Source organism: Eublepharis macularius, chromosome 3 (assembly GCF_028583425.1).
Source record: "Eublepharis macularius isolate TG4126 chromosome 3, MPM_Emac_v1.0, whole genome shotgun sequence".
Classification (NCBI taxonomy): Eukaryota; Metazoa; Chordata; class Lepidosauria; order Squamata; family Eublepharidae; genus Eublepharis; species Eublepharis macularius.
Genome location: NC_072792.1, coordinates 150,834,790 through 150,853,280, shown reverse-complemented (window position 1 = coordinate 150,853,280; position 18,491 = coordinate 150,834,790). Strand labels below are relative to the sequence as shown.

The following is an 18,491-nucleotide window of genomic DNA, read 5'->3' as shown; positions in this document are numbered from 1 at the left end:
TAGTCTGCCCCCGGTGCCGCCAAAGAGGGGGCGCCAGGCGCAGCTGCCAGCCCCAGGAGCATGCAGGCAGCAGGACGGGGTGTGCTTGCCGCGCACCCCCTGTCCTGTGGGGCAGGCAGCGTGGGTGGCTCGGAGGCCGCCCACACCATTCGCCTGCCCTGCAGGACAAGGGGCGTGTGGCAAGCTGGCTCCCCCTGTCCTGCGGGGAAGGCGAATGGTGCGGGTGGCCTCCCAGCCACTTGCGCTGCTGCCATCGCCAGCTCTGTGGCGCACCAGGACAGCCGGCTTGCCGCAGGGCAGCATGCGCCATGCCACGTGATGACATCACGGAAGTGCGTGCGAGTGGCTGGTCTTCAGTAACCCTGGGTGCCAGCAATCGTAGATCCGGCCCTGGCTACAGCTAAAAGGGGATGAAGGCAAAAATGTCCCAAAACATTGGGAAGTAGACTCGCTTAGCAGCAGGTAATAAAGGCTGCCTGTCAAGTTCCCCAAGTTTCCCAGTTACAAAAGAGCAGGCTTTATTTAGACCCAGGACTGCTAGGTCAGTCATGGAGAATCCTATTTCAGTAATCTGTTTGCATTTTGGCTCCAAACACTGTTATAAGTATCTGAACAAAACCACAGCAACAAGTCAAGAGGGTGTAATGTAGAGTGCTCTCAAGTCAGAGTTGATTTATGGCAATCCCTGGTGGGGTTTTCATGACAAGAGACTAACAGAAGTGGTTTGCCATTGCCTGCCTCTGCAATCTTGGTTTTCATTGGAAGTCTCCCATCCAATTACAAACCAAGGCCAAACCTGCTTAGCTTTTGAGCTCTGACAAGATCAAGCTGACCTGGGCTATCCAGGTCATGGCAAGAACAAGGATTAGCCTAAATTTAATTGCTGCTGACCATGCTAATGTAGAAATTGTTTCATCCCAGCCTCCAACTAAAGAGCTGATAAGACCACACACCTGTGCGCACCAAATAGAACAACAGGAAAATTTTCTGAAAACACTCTACATTGGGGCTGAAAGCTAACCTATAATTTTTGCTTAAAATACATGAAGGGCTGAAGGAATATATTGCCCACCGAAGAACAAAAAGTATCTCTGGATAACTGTGAATGAAATTATAAGCCAAGATAATTAAAGGAACACACTTCCTCCAAATGATGGGGGATCTAAAATTCAAGTGAGTGGCTGTATCCATTTAGATCTGGAGAAAATCATTATCTTTGACTTTTGATCATTAATACACCGATTCATCACATCACAATAATCAGAAAATATTTTTTAAATGTACCTCAAATTGTCTTCAAGTGCAGTTATGATAATCAGTGTCAGCTCACCAGTTGCCTCTTCCTACACTGCTGGCAGTTTGCGGGAAGAGGCAGTGGGTGAGCCAGTGCCTATTGCTGCCTCTGCTAGATGAGTGGCTCTGCAGTGCTTGTTTGTAGTGTCACAAGGGACATTCAGCTGGACTTTCTTCAGGGCCATTTTAGTTTCCCAATCTGTCCCTGGTTTGGAGAAAGGGGAGGAGGTTGCAAGTGCACTAACAGATGCATTCTCTGATTGGCCAAAGGTGAGAAGAACGGAATTCCCAGGAATAGGAGTATTTTGAAATAAGGGAAGGAGGAGGAGGAGTCTTGGGTTGAGGAAGAGGTGTGTGGAAGACAACTCAGCAAGCTTGGATTTTCTGAGGAAATTCTAGCTGGTGTATTGAACAAGTGTAAATGAATAACCTTTTAGTTGAGCACATGAATAGCTTTTGTCAGCAGGAGTGTTAATGGAGCAGGATCCTTTGTAACTAAATGTCCCTTGATGAATTGGTGAAAAGTCTTGGTTGCTGGTGTAGGGCTAGGCAAAGAGAGAGACTTATTTCTCTTAAAAGTAGACTGTGTTTGCAGTGACTGCAGTGAAATTATGCAGAATTACTCTCTATCCCACCCGTTCTCTGTTGGCTCTCAGTTTTTGTTATCAAAGGACCAAAACTGGCTTTCTGAGTTTCCTGTAACTAACAGTAAATAACTTGTTCTTGGTCAGCAAGATGAATGGGAAAAAAGAATATCCAACAAAATGAAGCTTGATAGCAGCACCCTGTACTACATTTGAGTAATATCATTAAAAACAAGATTGTAGATACACCGTGAATACATCCATGCAGTTTTTATATAATGGATAATTATTATTGCCATTTAACTGCATTGCGGAATGCCTAGAAAATGTCAATACAAAGTTTTCTTTCAGTTTTTATTTACAATGTGGAAATGTCATAAAAATAGAAATTAACGAACATTAGACTTATAAGACACAGTCCACTACATCCCATTGAAATACTGGTTGTGGTGATACATTGGTATGTGGAGAATTAATTCCTTGGTCTGCAGAGATGTTGCCATTCTTTTAAAAATAAATATATTATTTCCTATAAACATTTGTGATGGTATATCCAAAGGGAACCGTGGCTTGATCAAAGCCAGGCAGATTAGCAAAACACCATAGCATTATTATCCTTCCTACATTATCAGAAACACACGGGCATGGAACCAATTTACTGTGCATAATTTGTTTGACACTGCTACAGTAATTCACACTCTTTGAATCTCTTCAGCTATCTTACCAGTAGGGAGCTTTCTGAAGAGATTTTTGCTACATGTTCCATCAAATCATAAGATAGCATACAAAAAGTAAAATACCTTCAAGAAGTCAAAGGAATGCCTAAAAATAAGTAGATTGTCCAAATTCTTTGCTCTTCTAAAGGGAGAAGCAATCAACGTATAAATGTGATAAATTACATATATGTTTTGGTAGTGTGCTATTTTTGTAATAGAGAATTAAAATGGCAACTTTTAAGTTTGCCTCATCAAAAACTTGTGATGGATGACAGCAAGGTTTTTTCCCCCCTAGATGCTTCTGAAATATGCTGATGTTAATTGATTAGTTATTTCCTAGCCCACCCCATCCTGATGGTTCGGGATGGGCAACAGTGTCTAAAAATGTTTAAATAAAATATGCAATCAGCCATAATAATGGTTTTCTGTGTACTTTTGATGTACCAGCTCTGTACATGAATTGTATGTGTCATAGAGATTTTGAATGTATGTGGACACATATAGAAAGAAGTCATTTTTTAAATAGGATACATAGCAAAAATATGTTTTTTCAAGACAAACATTCTTGAATTGTGACTGGAAGGAAGGGCACAGGAAATTAGTGAAGACCTGTAAGGATCGTCATAATGGGTTTCATCATCCATACATTCCATCAGAAAATGATTTTTTTCTAGCCAGCTACTAAGCTACTGATTAATGCATTACAGTCACCAATTTGTGATATGCAGTGATCAGATATATAATTTTGCTTTGTTTATTCATATCCTGATCAAATCTAGATTGGATTACACATTTAGAGAACCAAAGTGGTGTTGTGAGGACTAAGAGAAACCTACATTCAAATCCCAGTTCATCCATGAAGCTCACTTAGTGAACTTGGGCCACTGTCTCTAAGACTAACAGAGTTGTGATGATAAAATGATGGGTATCCTTGAAGAAAAAATGTAACTGGCAGTACAGCTAGCAAGATCCCTGCAATGTGCTATGGAGCTGCCTTAGAAAACTGATTGGAAGTCTGCAAAAATGTTGTGGCAAAATTGTTGACAGGTGCTAATTACTGGCTGCACATTTGCTTCTGGGCACAATTCAAAGCGCTGACTATTCCCTTTTATGTGGACCGAGACTGGGTACTTCAAAGACCATTTGCCCCTTGCTCATCTATTAAGATAAATTAAGTTTTATCCTGCTGTGCTGTTGTTTCTATTAGATATTTACCATTAATTGGTAATTTTAGTGGTATTCATTTTCATTGGTAAAAAAAGTTTGGTTTATTATTTGTTAGCTGCCACTTGGCTGTAGTGGGATAAAAATTTAGAGGGAGAGAAAGAGAATGAAAACATGCAATTATGTGTTCATCATCGTTCTTCTGTGCTTCCTCACATTGGGACTGCGCATGCACAGGCCTGCTGACAGAAAAACGTATTAGCTTCATTAGAGCTTTGATAGAGGTCGCTGCTCTTCAGTCATGTAGCCTAACCATTTTTCCTGCCTAAGACGGAGCACGTGACCCTGGAGGAGTGACTACCCCCTCTCCTTCAGTTCTCTCTTAGCCTCTGCAAAGAGAGGAACTTTGCTTCAGAGCTCGTTCGTAGTTGCTTTTTCTGCCATCATCGGCTTGAATTTTTGGTAATTAGAATTCTGGACTGGTTTCTTGGACTTCGCTTCACTTTTCGATTTCAACTTTGACGTTTTTTGGCTATTTGACCCTCATCCTCAAGCTGAGCCAGTCGAGTGAGGTAGTGGTGAGTTCTTCAGGGATGTCGGAGAAATCGCTCTTTAAGCAATGTACCCAGTGTGGTATTAAATGATCAGATCAGACCAACATGATCTGTGTCTCCTGTGCCTAGGTGAGGGTCATAAGGTTGGTGCGTATAAATTCTGTCAACAATTTACTCCTAAGGCCAGGAACGAGAGAGCCCAGCGTCTAAAGGCTGGGAGAGGATCTTAACTTTACGGGAGAAGATCTTAACTAAAAAGAAAGACCCTACGGTGGGTCATAAATCAGGCTCTGAAGGGCATTCAGCTGTTTCTACTCCAAAAGCTGACAAGCCCTTAGCCACTGCGGATTGGTGCTCCAAAGTAGGATCCATGGCTTCGGTGAGAAAAACTCTGAGATCGGATCCAACGACGTCGAGAGCTTAGGCTCCATGGCTTTCTCCAGAACCGAGATCCTCATCAGAACCAGCGTCTTGGTCTCCTCTAGAACTGTGAACTTCTTCAGAGCCACCTGCAAAGAAGTTGAAGAAGACCAAGCACTTGTCGACATCCAAGCATAGTCAGGAGTGTTACCATGTGCATTGGAGTTGATCCAAAGACTGGAGGATGATGTCATCCTTGTCCCAGCCAGGTCTCCTTCCCCGCACCTTCATTCCTCTCGCCCTTATCAGTTGGCTCAACTGCCCAGATGCAGGGGACAGTATAAACAGAAGTCGTCAGCAACCTTCTCAGTGAAAGGACACTCAGGGGCATGCCAAGCAGTTCTGATGTGTTCCAGCCACATCCAACCTGGACCTGAACATTTGTTTCATTGAGAGACTGTCATCCTAGTACTCTCAGTGGGAATCTATTGTTAATTCCTGCTCTGGTTACAGCAGAACAATACTTCTGTCAATTATGCTTGCAGGTGATAATCAAAAGCTGACTAGGATGGTTGCCAAATTTGGTTGGTTGGCTTACCAAATTAGGAAAGAGACAAAGAAACACAGATAGGGTCATTTGATCTTAATATTAATTTTTAGATCTTAGAATTTTAAACTCTTATATATAATTTTAGATGGTTTTCTATTTTATACTTGTATTGCTTTTACTCGCTATTCAATACTTTTATTGTACTGTTTGCTGGCCTTGGACCGTAACAATAAATCTATGATCTATAATAACCCTGAAGTAGTGCAGTATATTGAAACACTCTGCCATGATATTTGAAACAGAGGTACTTCTGTGGACCCTTCTTATTGCCAAATGAAAGTAGGCATCTTTAAGGTCCAATACTGCAAACCAAACATCCTTGTCTAACAAGGGGAATATAGCTGAGAGTGTCACCCTTTTAAATCTAGAGACCTTGAGGAACTAATTAAGGCCTCTAAGATCTAAAATTGGTCGCAGCCCACCACCCTTCTTGGGAACCAAGAAAAACCTTGAGAAAAAAATCTTGAAAGGCACTAATATCAGAGTTTTCTTGAATAGCCCCTTTATCTAGCAACAAGGCGATTTCAGCCTCTAGCTCATGCAAGGTATTATTTACAGCCAAAGAAGTACAATGCATCAGGAATTGCCACAAACTCCAACCCATAACCATTTTTAACAATAGTTAAGACCCATTAAGACCCAAGAGTCAGTTGTTATAGGCATAACATCAGCTCCCTTTGGGTTGTCTACCACTCCTAGGGTGTTTACCAAATGTATGGCACCAGTGGTGGCACATCTCAGGGCTCAGGGATGTTCTATTTTTCCATACCTGACGACTGGCGGGTGACAGCCCCATCTAGGGACCAGCTCTTATGGGATGTGGCACTGCTGGTGGACACATGGAATAGACCGGAGTTGGTGATCAACTTTGCCATCTAAGTTGGAACCTAGTAGGACTGTAGGTTACATTCGTTCCATGTTAGACACCACAACTGGGAGAGCCACTCTTCCAGTGGAGAGGTCTAAGGTCATTCAGTCCTTGATATCCATGTTTTCTAAAAACCATTTTCAATCAGTTTGGAGAATTCAAAAATTGTTATGTCATATGGCTGCTACAACAGCAGTGTTGCCTTTTACTCGCGTGAATATGTGACCTTTACAAAATTGGTTTGTCAGGAGGTGTGATGCAAGGGTTCATTCTCCTAGTTACAAATTTTCTGTGCCACATGGAGTTATTAAATCTCTAGGTTGGTGGTCGATGAATGATAATCTCCTTAAAGGTGTTCCCTTTGGGACCAGGAGATGTGATATAGTGGTGATGACTGATGCTTCCACTTTTGATTGGGGTGCCCATTGCAAGTCCTTCTCTGTACAAGACAGATGGTCATTTAAAGAGCAATCTCTGCACATTAATGTCTTAGAACTTAGAGCCATCTGCTTTGCTCTTGTCTCTTTTGCAGCTCTCCTTCAAGGAAAGGAAGTTCAAATACAGACGGACAACAGATGCTTTAGGCTGATCCTGCACTGGGCAGGGGGTTGGACTAGATGGTCTGTATGGCCCCTTCCAACTCTATGATTCTATGATTCTAACACCACAGTGTTGTACTATTTGAACAAACAGGGCAGAACTGCTTTGCTGGCGCTCTGTGCAGAAGCTGTGGCCGTATGGGAATGGGCTATTGCAAATAGAGTTGCCTTACATGCTATCCACATTGCTGATACAGACAATGCCAAAGCGGATGTGCTCAGCAGACAACTGAATGCCAATCACGAGTGGTCTCTAAACTACCACTATCTAGAATCGGTGTTTGCTCACTGGGGAGTACCAGAGGTAGACCTTTTTGCTACTGCATCCAATGCAAAGGTGCCCCTGTTCTGTTCCCTAGCAGGAAGTGACCCCAACTTGTTGGGGAACGCGTTTCAACATACATGGTCAGGACAGATGTTCTGCCTCTTCCTGCCCTTCCCCCTAATTGCAAAGGTGTTGTGCAAGATTCAACAGGACAACACGGACTGCATTCTAGTAACCCCATTTTGGCCAAGGCAAATCTGGTTGCCAAAGTTACTAGAGCTGTCCAAACGGACATTCATTACATTCCCAGTAGCTCCAGACATTCTGATATGTGGAGATCTTTTTCACCACGACCCGAACAGATTACATCTGACGGCCTGGCATATCCCCCCCCCCCAGCACTTAGACTGTTCTCAGGAGGTGCAGTGGGTGATTTTGAATGCAAGGAGGCCTTCCACTAGGTCCTATTCATCAAAATGGACACGATTTATACATTAGGCCAATAGTAAGGGTGTGTCCCCTTCTGAATGTTCATTGTATGATATCTTGGAATATATGTGTGCCTTAAAGTCAGGTGATCTTGCTAGGACTTCTTCAAAAGTACACTTAGCAGCTATCTTGGCCTGTCATGGTCAAGTTGAGGGCCATACTGTATTCTCTCACCCAACTTCTAAAAAATCCTTTAAGGGAATGTTCAGCCTCCATCTGCCTGTGGTGCCCCCTGTTCCCCAATGGTCACTGTCATTAGTGCTCTCACAACTTATGTTCAAGCCCTTTAAGCCTTTAGCTACCTGTTCCTTGGAGCTGCTCTCCTGGAAGGTGTGTTTCTTGGTGGCTGTAACTTCTGCCAGGAGGGTGAGTGAGCTCTCTGCACTCAGGTCTGATCCACCTTTCCTGAGATTCCACTCTGATAGGGTTGTACTGAGACCTAGTTTGCAATTCCTACCTAAGGTGGTCTCGCCATTTCATATTTCACAAGAAGTTGTCCTACTTGTGTTTTACCCATCTCCTCAGTCGGGAGTGGAGAGAGCTTTGCACTTGCTAGATTTAAAGAGGGCATTATCCTTTTACTTGGATTGGAAAAATGACTTTTGTACAGATGCACACCTCTTTGTCTGTTTTGGGGGACCCAAGAAGGGAAAATGGGCTTCTGCTCAGACTATATCGAGGTGGATTGTATCAGCAATCCATAGAGCATACCAGCAAGCCAGTGTTGACTGCCCACTATGGGTCCAGGCTCACTCTACTAGGGCACAAGCATCATCATCTGCCTTTCTAAAGGGGGTACCAGTTGCTCACATATGTCAAGCTGCAACCTGGTCCTAATCTGAGACCTTTGCTAAATATTATGCAATAGATGTAGATGTCACTGTGGCAAGGGCAGTGTTGCATTCTCTGTTCGTGTAAAGCAAAGGAGGTTTGTACCTATATATATCTGACGTACTATTGCTTATTGAATGGACACGAAACTGTTCCTGTTAACAGTACAGTTTTTATTATACTTCAATTTACATGACAGATATTCATGTATATACTGTATGTGTATATAATTATTGTACATGTTGAATGGTCTATACCTGTTGTTGTTGGATAACCTAAAAAAAAAGAGGAAGAGAATTATTTGTCTGTTTTGACTATTGAAGATAGCCTTCATTAATGCTTTTATACTGCAGTCAAATAAAATTGAGTTTGAGAGATTCACCCCGCCTCCTTACTGGTAATCTTCCCAATGTGGAGATGCACAGAAGAACGACGATGAAAATAGGGTTGTACATACCTGTAACTATTGTGCATTGAGTTCTTCTGTGCACACATCCCTCCCTCTTGCCCCGCTGTGAACTCTCTAATGGTAACTGCTTGGATTCACAGCGGCCCAGGGGGACTGAGGGAGAGGGGGTTGCTCCTCCTGGGTCATGTGCCCCGTTTTAGGCAGGAAAAATGGTTAGGCTACATGACTGGAGAGCAGCAACCCCTATTGGAGCTCTAACAAAGCTAGTAAGTTTCTCCGTTGGCAGGCCCTGTGCGTGTGCAGTCCCAATGTGTGTCTGCAAAGAAGAACTTGATGAACAATAGTTAGTTATGTACAACCCTGTTTTCTTCTGAACTGGCCTTATAGGTTTCAGATGTACATCCATATATGCTGTCAATCCCACACAACAATTAGTATTCACTTGGAAATCTAGTTTAAGCAGTCCACCCTGAAATGGTTTGGACAAGCGTTAGTCTAATTGCACAGTAGTTTCAGTATTTCATTGTGGTTTTTCATTCTAAATAATTTAATGACTTCACTGCTATCCTTTGAACTCTTAGCTGTCAGTGCTTTATTTGAAAGCTATATACCAAATCTGGACATAGAAGTTGTTGAGAATTACCAGTGCCATCCCTAGTGGAACAAGTACTTCATTTGGGATATACCTTCTGCTGAAACCAGAGATTTTTTTAACTTTTACTGCTGCAGGCTAATTTTCGGGCTCACATTTAGCTTGAACAAACTAATAGTGGTTCAGCAAGCTAAATCAAAAAGAGTCCAGTAGCACCTTTAAGACTAACCAATTTTATTGTAGCATAAGCTTTCGAGAATCAAGTTCTCTTCGTCAGATGCCTGATACAGCAAGCTAAGGCTCTACATATTCCCATAGTCTCAATAATGTATTTAAAGTAACTATAACTTTAGGAATTCTTTCCAGCCAGCAAGCCTAATGTAGTCAATTTTCTTCTTTATAAGTGAAATTTTTAATTTTATGCATGACTGCAAATTTAAAACCAAGAAATTTTTATTATTCTTGAAATTATAAAATATGTAATGGCTCTTTTTTAAGAATTCCACATTTTTGGTCTGGATATTGTGAAATATTTTGGAATGCCCTTCATTTAACTAGGCAATGATTTAATATTTAAACAGTGAACTGGATTATCCGACCAGTTTTGCAAATTTGAAACTTAAAAACTGCTGATATCTGGAAGAGATTTCCTGCCATATATATACCTTTTTCTTGTTTCCAAAGAACAAAATCTTCTAATTTTTAAAATAGATCAGTGCAGGCAGAGTCTGTTGGGAATAGCGGATCACAGCACAATTTTCTAGTCAAATATCTCTCTCTTCATAGTTCTGTAATATAATGTGTTTTACAGTGCAATCCTAAACAGATTTATACCTTTCTAAGTCCACTCAAGTCAGTAATGTGTAATTATTTAAAGGAATGCACTGCTGGACTTTTTAGGACATTTATTTCTTCAAGCCGTAATCTAGCAAAGCTAGTAAATCGTTACTTTAGTGGGTCTCTATCACATTAAACCAACAAGAAAAGAGCAGGTTTTCAATAGACAGTACAAAAATGAGAAAAAGATCAAAAGATACGTATAAATGTTCATTACCAGTAAATAATAGAAAGGTACAAAATCAGTTTGGTGGATAGCATGTATACAAAACATTAACACCTGGTAATACTCCAAATTATGTACTCATTTTGAACTTTCCTCAGATTTTTACAAAAAACTTTCCAATGTGCTGAACACTGAGGTAAGTTCAAAATAAGTACGTATGGGCAACAAATATTACTCCCTCCCCCAACATTTTATTTCTGCTGTCTAGTAGCTAGGGACAAGAGTGTAGACTTCCTAATTTCCGGGGTGGGGTGGGGGGCTGGGGCTAGGCCAGAGGTGTTGCTATGCTAGGTCCTTAAAAACTCCACCTTAAAAGCACATTCAGAATCAAATTATTAATAAAATCACATAATTAAGTTTATAGGAAGTGACTTCATTCCTGTGCATACTTAATTTTTGCTCTTTAGGTTCAACTTGTAAAACAAATTTGGCTTCAGCAAATCATCTTCAAACAGCTGAAGTACAACTTTTAAAAACTTTTCACAGTGCAAACTGTTTCTTTATTTACCTTTTAAAATTACAATAAAATCAAATATCCTCCTAAATTCTTATTGCCCCTTCTTCTGCTCTCACAAGCATTCTCTTCTGCCATATTCCACCTTATTGTTACCAATTTCCCTTCACCTCCCTACCCCAATAGTTGACATGTGTTGGTATGATTAGTGGCAAACCTACACAGATTGCCTCATCTAAGTACAACCCACGTGTTAAGATGTAACAACAATTTAAAAACCCTGTACTTAAATGACACTGTATGTGTTTGTTCTAATTGGTGTTCTTTGAATGAGCTCATTAGCTATAACATTAAGATCAATTTCCTGAGAGATCTGTTTATGTCCGTAAAAAACAGCCATGTGACTGATCCTTGCCTGTCTCATGTTTGACTGTAGAATGGTCTTTATTCTATGAAGGCATAAGAATTACCTTTCTGAAGTGCAGAAGGAAACAGCTATAATAAGGCCTATTCTGACGAGTTTAGCTAATACTGGTAGTATCTGATACAGACATTTTCCCTGTTCTCTGCTGAACAGATCAATCATATCACAAAGAGCTCCCTTGCAGTATCCAATAACATATCCCGATGAAGCTGTAGTCAGGCAGCATCCAAGTCAGTTTTGTAAAAGTTTAGAATGTATCCTCTCTTATGGCAAACTTTTCAATTTTGTTCATGTATTGGGACACATCTGAGGAAAAGCGATTGTATAAACTGCTGTAGATATTATTTCATTAAAAAAATTCCTGTAGAAATCCTTAGGAGATTGAAACTGGTGAGGATCACACCCAGCATTAACACGTTGTGCAGGCTTTCTGCACCTAGGAACCGTAGGGCTCTCTAAATCTAAGTCTTTTGCTGTCATGACTGCCTGTGACCAGAACTGTTCAAAGTTATTTTGGAGTTGCTTTGTACACTCTCTTTCAGAAGCAAGAAGTTCTGCTTGATGGAACTGTAGATTACTTTTTTGAAGCGCTATGTTTAATGTGTCCAAATGACCAAACACAAGCAGCAGTAACTGTAGCATAAAGTAAGACACAAATCTCCACAAGCTTTGTGCATATCCATCTGCTTTAGTCCCAGGATCTCCCCTCTCCTGAGAAGATACATTCTCAAAGAACTGAATCAGTCCCCTATAATTTGATGCCACTAACTGTAAGGAAGCTGCTCTGACACTCTGCCTAGTGGGGCAAAACTGTCTCAGATTTATGTTCTCTGCCTGCTGAAAAGTGTTCAAACAACGCAAGACATTTTGGTGAAGTTTTCACAAAGGTGACCATGTCAGATAATTCACTAAAAAAATTTCCACACATAGTAACATTTTCTGACACATCTTGCACCACTAAAGTTCACAACATGTACAAAACAATGAACGTATAGTGCTCTTGGCTCCTCAGCCTTTACAAGAGCCTATACTCCACTACTTTACAAGAGCCTATACTCCACTAAGATGTCCAGCAACGTTTGATGCTTCATCGGTCAAGGGAAAGATCAAGGCAACAGAGTACATCTTTCAAAATAGAAAAGAGTTCAGCAGTGGTGGATTCAGTTTCATAATCAAAAAAAGAATTCCTCCACAAACATATACTCTGTAGCTATATGGAAGCAAAATGAAACCTTTTCTTGTGTGATATATCTGTAGTCTCGTCAGCAATTACACTGTAATAAACAGCTGCTTTAATCACTCTCACTAGTGTGCATAGAACATTGTGACCCATGATCTCAAGCATTTCATTGACAGTGGTAGGTGAAATCCTTTTGTAGTTTGTATAATTCAACCATGATTTCAGCTGTGAAATATCTTCAGCACATAGCAGCAAGAGCTGTTTCAGGGTTGATTCTTTCTCATCATGGCTGTGTATTGCACTTCCCTGACAGGCAAGATACTTTACAGATGATAAAATCATCAGGAGTGCCTTTCTAGCATCTTGCATTTGCGTCTTCTCGCCTTCTGAAAACTTGCTATGTGCCTTTACCCCTCCTTTAGCAGAGGCTATAGCCTGGACAGCTACATAGTGCAGGTTAGAATTCTGATGGCAGTGAAATCTGATCAGTGCCTTCTTCCAGTTTGAGCGGCCATTTTGAACAAAAGCTTCACATGCATCCTTGTCTTTTAATGTGTTTGGAAGAAATTCATGTCATTTGCTGCTAAGCATCAGATACCACAATATGCTTTTTCCATTGCCACATCATAAGAGAGCCATTCATAGGTTCTTTTCCAAGTATCTTGATATTGTCATCCTTGCTTTTGCTTCACATTACTGTAAGTTGTTGTAGGTGTACAAGAGCATCAGAAAGGACTTTACTCTTTCTAATTATTAATCTATCCATGGCAAATTGAATGGAATGGTGGATTGAAAACAATTCAAAGGAAAAATATCAGAATTATGAAGGAGGAGAAGTTACATATAAAAATAGGAGAGCAGTAGCCATGTTAATCATAGTATCAGAGAACAGAGATTTATAACCTGATCCTGAAGGGGGAGGGGGTCAGGGTTTTGAAATAATACAAAAACAAACGTACCTAAAAATAAAATAAAAAGGAATCTTGGACAGAGTCTGAATATTCTGCCCTGCACACGTTAGATGTTATATTTAGGTCTTTGGCAAATATGTGCGAATGTCTGCTGGGACAACCCAGGGTTGCCTGGGTTGTACAGGCAGGGTGTAATCCCTGCAGCTTCTAACTTTTTAAATAGCATTTCAAATTTGCCAAAGTTTTTATAGCTTTTTATGCAAAGTAAGCCACAGTGCAATAATACTATTACATGCTTGAAACCAGTTCATGATAACTGTAATGAACTATTGCTAGGTGATGAACAATTATCAATACATTTCTACTTGACCAACTCTTTAGAGTGTAGACATTTTAAAAGAATGCTTATCGGCTTGCTGGGGTCATTAACTAACTTAAAACTCTTTTAGCTTCCACAGGTAGAAAAATACAGGTTTGAAGAAGACACAAAATATCTATCTATCCTGTTTGCGCCCATCTCTACTGTAGACACAGTTCTTTTGAGGCAGCATATAAATTCTTTTTTTAAAATAAAATTTTATTTTTATAAATATAAACAAAACAGAAATAAGAGAATAAAATGAAAAACATATCATAGTTACATCAAAAGAAAAAGAAAAGAGTAACCATGTAATATAATAATGATATTGTAAACAGTAAACATATGGTAGTAACAACCATTTTTTACTGTCTTCTTGTAATAAAAGATTATATTTTAATCTCCATCTTCCTGTTTTGCCTTTGTTTTGTTGCCAAGTTACTACTAACTGATTGTGATCTACAAAGTTTTTTAGTTGTATCTTTGCACTCTCTAGATTAATAACTAAGGTTTTTGATATCCAGCGCATATCAATCCTTGAATATAATTGATGTCTGTCAGAAAAGAAAGTATAGTCTCTAATATTCAGATTTTTGATACTCCAATCATCTTCCAATTGTAACATTTCCATATAATTAAACACATTAGGGGGAAGTTTGCCTCTTCTTTTGGATCCGTTATCCGATTCATGGATTCATTACCCCATTCATGTCTCTGAAGATCATTCTCTCTCCTTGAAATCCTAAAATGGATTGGAAAAAAGCATTGTCATAATTTTTTTCTCTTGCTTTGTTTGTGGCATATATTATTGCTAGTGTGGAAATCTTATCAACAACAAAAAGGAAACAGGATGTTTAACCTGTTAAATTCACATACTCTGAAGTGTGGAAATCTTGCCTTCTGGGTGCCTGATTTTCAAATTCATATATCTTCCTTCAGAGTCTCTTAATTGTTCTGTAACATTTATTTGTAAATTGTTTATATAAACGGCAACTCCTTTTTTATTATAAATGCTTAATAAACACTCAAATACAAAATATCAAACAGGAACAAAGCCCCAGAGAATCATGGAAATTGTAATATGATACAACAGGAAGGGTAGGAAGTCCCAAGTACTAATCAGGGCTGATCCTGCTTTCTTCCATTTTAACTGAGTCCCTCGTGTGAGTTTGTTAATATTACCTGGCACTGGTGCCCAGGGGAGGCTCAGCCCCATCCAGCCAAATCCAGGGGGGCTTGAGTCCCTCAGCCCACTCAAAGTTTACACCTACAGCTAGGGGAAAGTCTGATGTCATCTTGCACAAGTCTCTCTTTCACTTTCTCTAGGATTCTAGCACTGTAGGTTCTTCTCAAGGTTTCCAAAGTACGGATTCTGCACTCATTCATGGCATCTTATTCCTCATACAGCCTCTTGGTACTGATCCAGAGAGACCTTAGCTTTTCTAGGATTGCAGTGCCATAAGCTTTTCTCAAGGCAACAGATGTAGTTTTAGGAGTGACGACTGATAGTAGAATACGAGGTTGAGACCAAGTACTTAAGCCTGCAAGTGCTGGATGGGAATTAGGCTTACTATTTGCTGTCTGATGAGGGGCAAAATTCCAAGGATTCGATCTGTTGCCTGCTGCCACTCCAAGTGGTGAGGAGAGAAAAATAGGGGGGGGGGAGGCTCTGGCTTCATTGCTGGTACTAGAAAGTGCCTGTAAGTAACAATGATAGCTCTAGGAGTTATGGTGATTCCTAGAGCTACCTGGTTGTACCCAGAAATAGACATCGGCATGAACCAGAAAAAAAACGAACCATGGGGTTCATGGATTGTGGGGTTTCCGTGAACCAGGAACCATGAACTGGCACGGAACTGGGTTCAGTTACAAACCACTTCATGGTTCGTGGTCTGGCAGGAAAAGGGGCATTTAATCGTTTAAAGGGCCCTTTCCTGCTGCTTGCAAGGGGCAGGACCCTTTAAACTATCAGCTGGCAGGCGGGGGAATCCCCCCTGCTGCCTGCCAGCTGATAGTTTAAAGGGAGCTGCCAATTGCAAGGCAGGGCCCTTTAAAAGGCCCAAACCCAAGCCCCCAGCCCCCCACTTACCTTCCCTCTGATGCTGGGGGATTTTCCATGGGCTGTTTGGCTGCAGTGAACAGTCTCTTTGTAAGAATGCTTGCTGGTGATGTGGGCATATGACACATACCAGAGGAAACAAGCAGGGAGGGTTATTTATGTAATACAGTGGTGAGAAATGTTTGCTTGACAGGATTAGACAAGAGTCTGTAATACTATGGTAATAATTCCAGAGGGGTTGCAGCCTCCTTTGCTGCCCTGCAGGCCCACACAGCAGAGGAGAAGGCCAAAAATGCCCTTTCCACTCCTCAAATGGAAGCCATGGCTGCCATTTGAGGGGCAAAAAAGACGTTTTCAGCTTCTTCCGCTGCCATGTGGGCCTGCAGGACAGTGGAGGAGGCCTCCACTACCCTAGCATCAGATGGAAGGTAAGTGGGAGGCTGGGGCTGGGGCTTGGGAGGGGGTAAGGGGCTGGGGGCTGGGCCTTTTAAAGGGCCCTGCCACTTACAAGTGGTGGGTCCCTTTAAACCATGAGCTGGCAGACGGCAAGGGGGGGATCTCCCCCTGCCGCCTGCCAGCTGATAGTTTAAAGGGACCCGCCACTTGCAAGTGGCAGGAAAAGTTTAAATGGACCCTTTAATACAAACTAAACGAACCAGTAGTCCAGTTTGTGGAAGTTCGTGGAAACAAGCTTCCACGAACCCTGGTTCGTGAACCACGAACCGGGCTGGTTCATGGGTTTTTTTTCGTATTTAGGTTCGTGCCCATCTCTACCCAGAAGTGACATGGTGATGTTGGGTCACACACTCCTCCCCCCATCCCTACCCCCAACGCTTCTGGTGGTCATCAGGCTCGGCCTGGCATCCCTAATGGGAATAGAAGAATGAGAAGGAAAACATTGAGCATAAGAGAGGTTGAGAACTAGCAAATGAGCACCAGAAAGGAAAAATGATCATGGAGATATATGGGTGATGGTTGGAAGAAAGATATGAGACTGACAGAATAAAGACACTTTCAAAATTCTCAGACTTAGCTGTGGTACAAATTTAGCTCTAATCCCATCTTCTCCAGAAATTTATATAGTTCTTACTTTTCTGAGATATTCTCTATTTTACATGGGCAATCAGGACTGCAAAATAAAATCCCATGCCACCTCTTAGGCTTTGTATTGCTTTGATATTCTTGTGCTCATGGTATATTATGAAGATATATTAGGAATCAACAGTGTGATTGGGATGTATAACATCTATATATGCTGTCTCAGGCAGCTCTGGTTCATAAGAGTACATTCCTTCACTGAGCAGTAAAATTCACGAGAGACATACAATAACCAGATCCAAATTTTGGATTGTACCTTCGTGCCAAAGCCCACAGCAAGTCACACACATGAACAAGTAAACCCTGTTGAATTAAACAGGGTTTAATCCATCATTACTTTGTGCTGGACTGCTTACTCAGTATTTTAACTCTAAAAATCTAAGATTTTTAATGCCTCAGCATTATTGTGAATATATACTTTTATATATAATAATTATATATTTTATTATAATTGTATTCCCAATATCAACTTTCAAATCATGGTGATAGTGATTTAATTTTTTAAAAAACGTAAGTGATTTTTGAACTGTAATGCAAGTAATTAAATAATTTTTTGGAATGATCATGCTAATAAACTAGCTCTTTAGCATCAGAATAGAAATAAATATTTAGAATAAGTTTTTTCAAAATTTAATTCCTAGGCGGATTTCTTTGGCCACTCCCCGTCAACTTTATAAATCTTCCAACATGACTCAGCGATGGCAGCGACGGGAGATTTCAAACTTTGAATACTTGATGTTTCTCAATACTATAGCAGGTAAGCTGTCTCTTTAATCCTTCATAATATATTTATGTTTGTCAAAATCTTGAGTACTGTGGCTGGATAGAATACATTTATCCTTCTGGAATTTAGCTGCAGTTCTATGATAGATTTCAAAAAACTCACATTAAATGTTATCGAAAAATGCACAACCTATCACCCAAGCTTCAAATTTATTTATTGTGGTGGTGGTTGTTCTTTGCTCTCCTTCTGCCATTTCCTCTGCTGACAGCTTTGTCTGAAGCTTTATTAGAGTCAACAAACCATTGCCGGTGTGTGTCTGGAAATAATAATGGGAAAATGTAATTTCACTACTTCGTCATTCTTAGCAACAGCAACTAGACAGCAAAATAACAGTAGTATTCTGCCTAGTACAGATGTCACCTGGGTGGTGTTATGATTAAATTGCTGCATCTTTCTTCCTTTAGTCCTCTAAACTGTGGAATATATGAGAGTAGACTTTAAATTCAAAACTTCTTTGTGCACTATTAAGAAAAAATGTTACTGGTTGTTAATGCATATCGTAATTTCTGTTATATGGTGGTGGAGTGTGTTGTCAAGTCACAGCAGACTTATGGAGACCCCATAAGGTTTTCAAGGCAAGAGACAAACAGAGGTAGTTTTCCACTGCCTGCCTCTGTGTAGTAACCATGAACTTCTTGGTGGTTTCCTATCCAAGTACTAATCAGGGCTGATTCTGCTTTGCTTCCACGATCTGATGAGATCAGGGTATCCTAGGACATCCAGGCCAGGGCCTTTTATATGGACTGGCTTCAAATGTACAATGGTTCAAATTTTATACAAGGTGTTAGTATACCAACATAGTGTAGAGGTGGGCACAGACCAAAAA

General features: G+C 40.7%; 1 protein-coding gene across 1 annotated transcript in view; it reads left to right on the top strand.

The window, feature by feature from the left end:
- The window catches only part of NBEA (neurobeachin), a 702,521-nt gene that overhangs the window by 525,103 nt on the left and 158,927 nt on the right, over nucleotides 1-18,491 (top strand). The window contains exon 43 of the mRNA XM_054973860.1: nucleotides 17,523-17,638. Coding sequence (XP_054829835.1) covers nucleotides 17,523-17,638 — 116 coding nt within the window. The remainder of the gene's footprint in view (nucleotides 1-17,522; nucleotides 17,639-18,491) is intronic.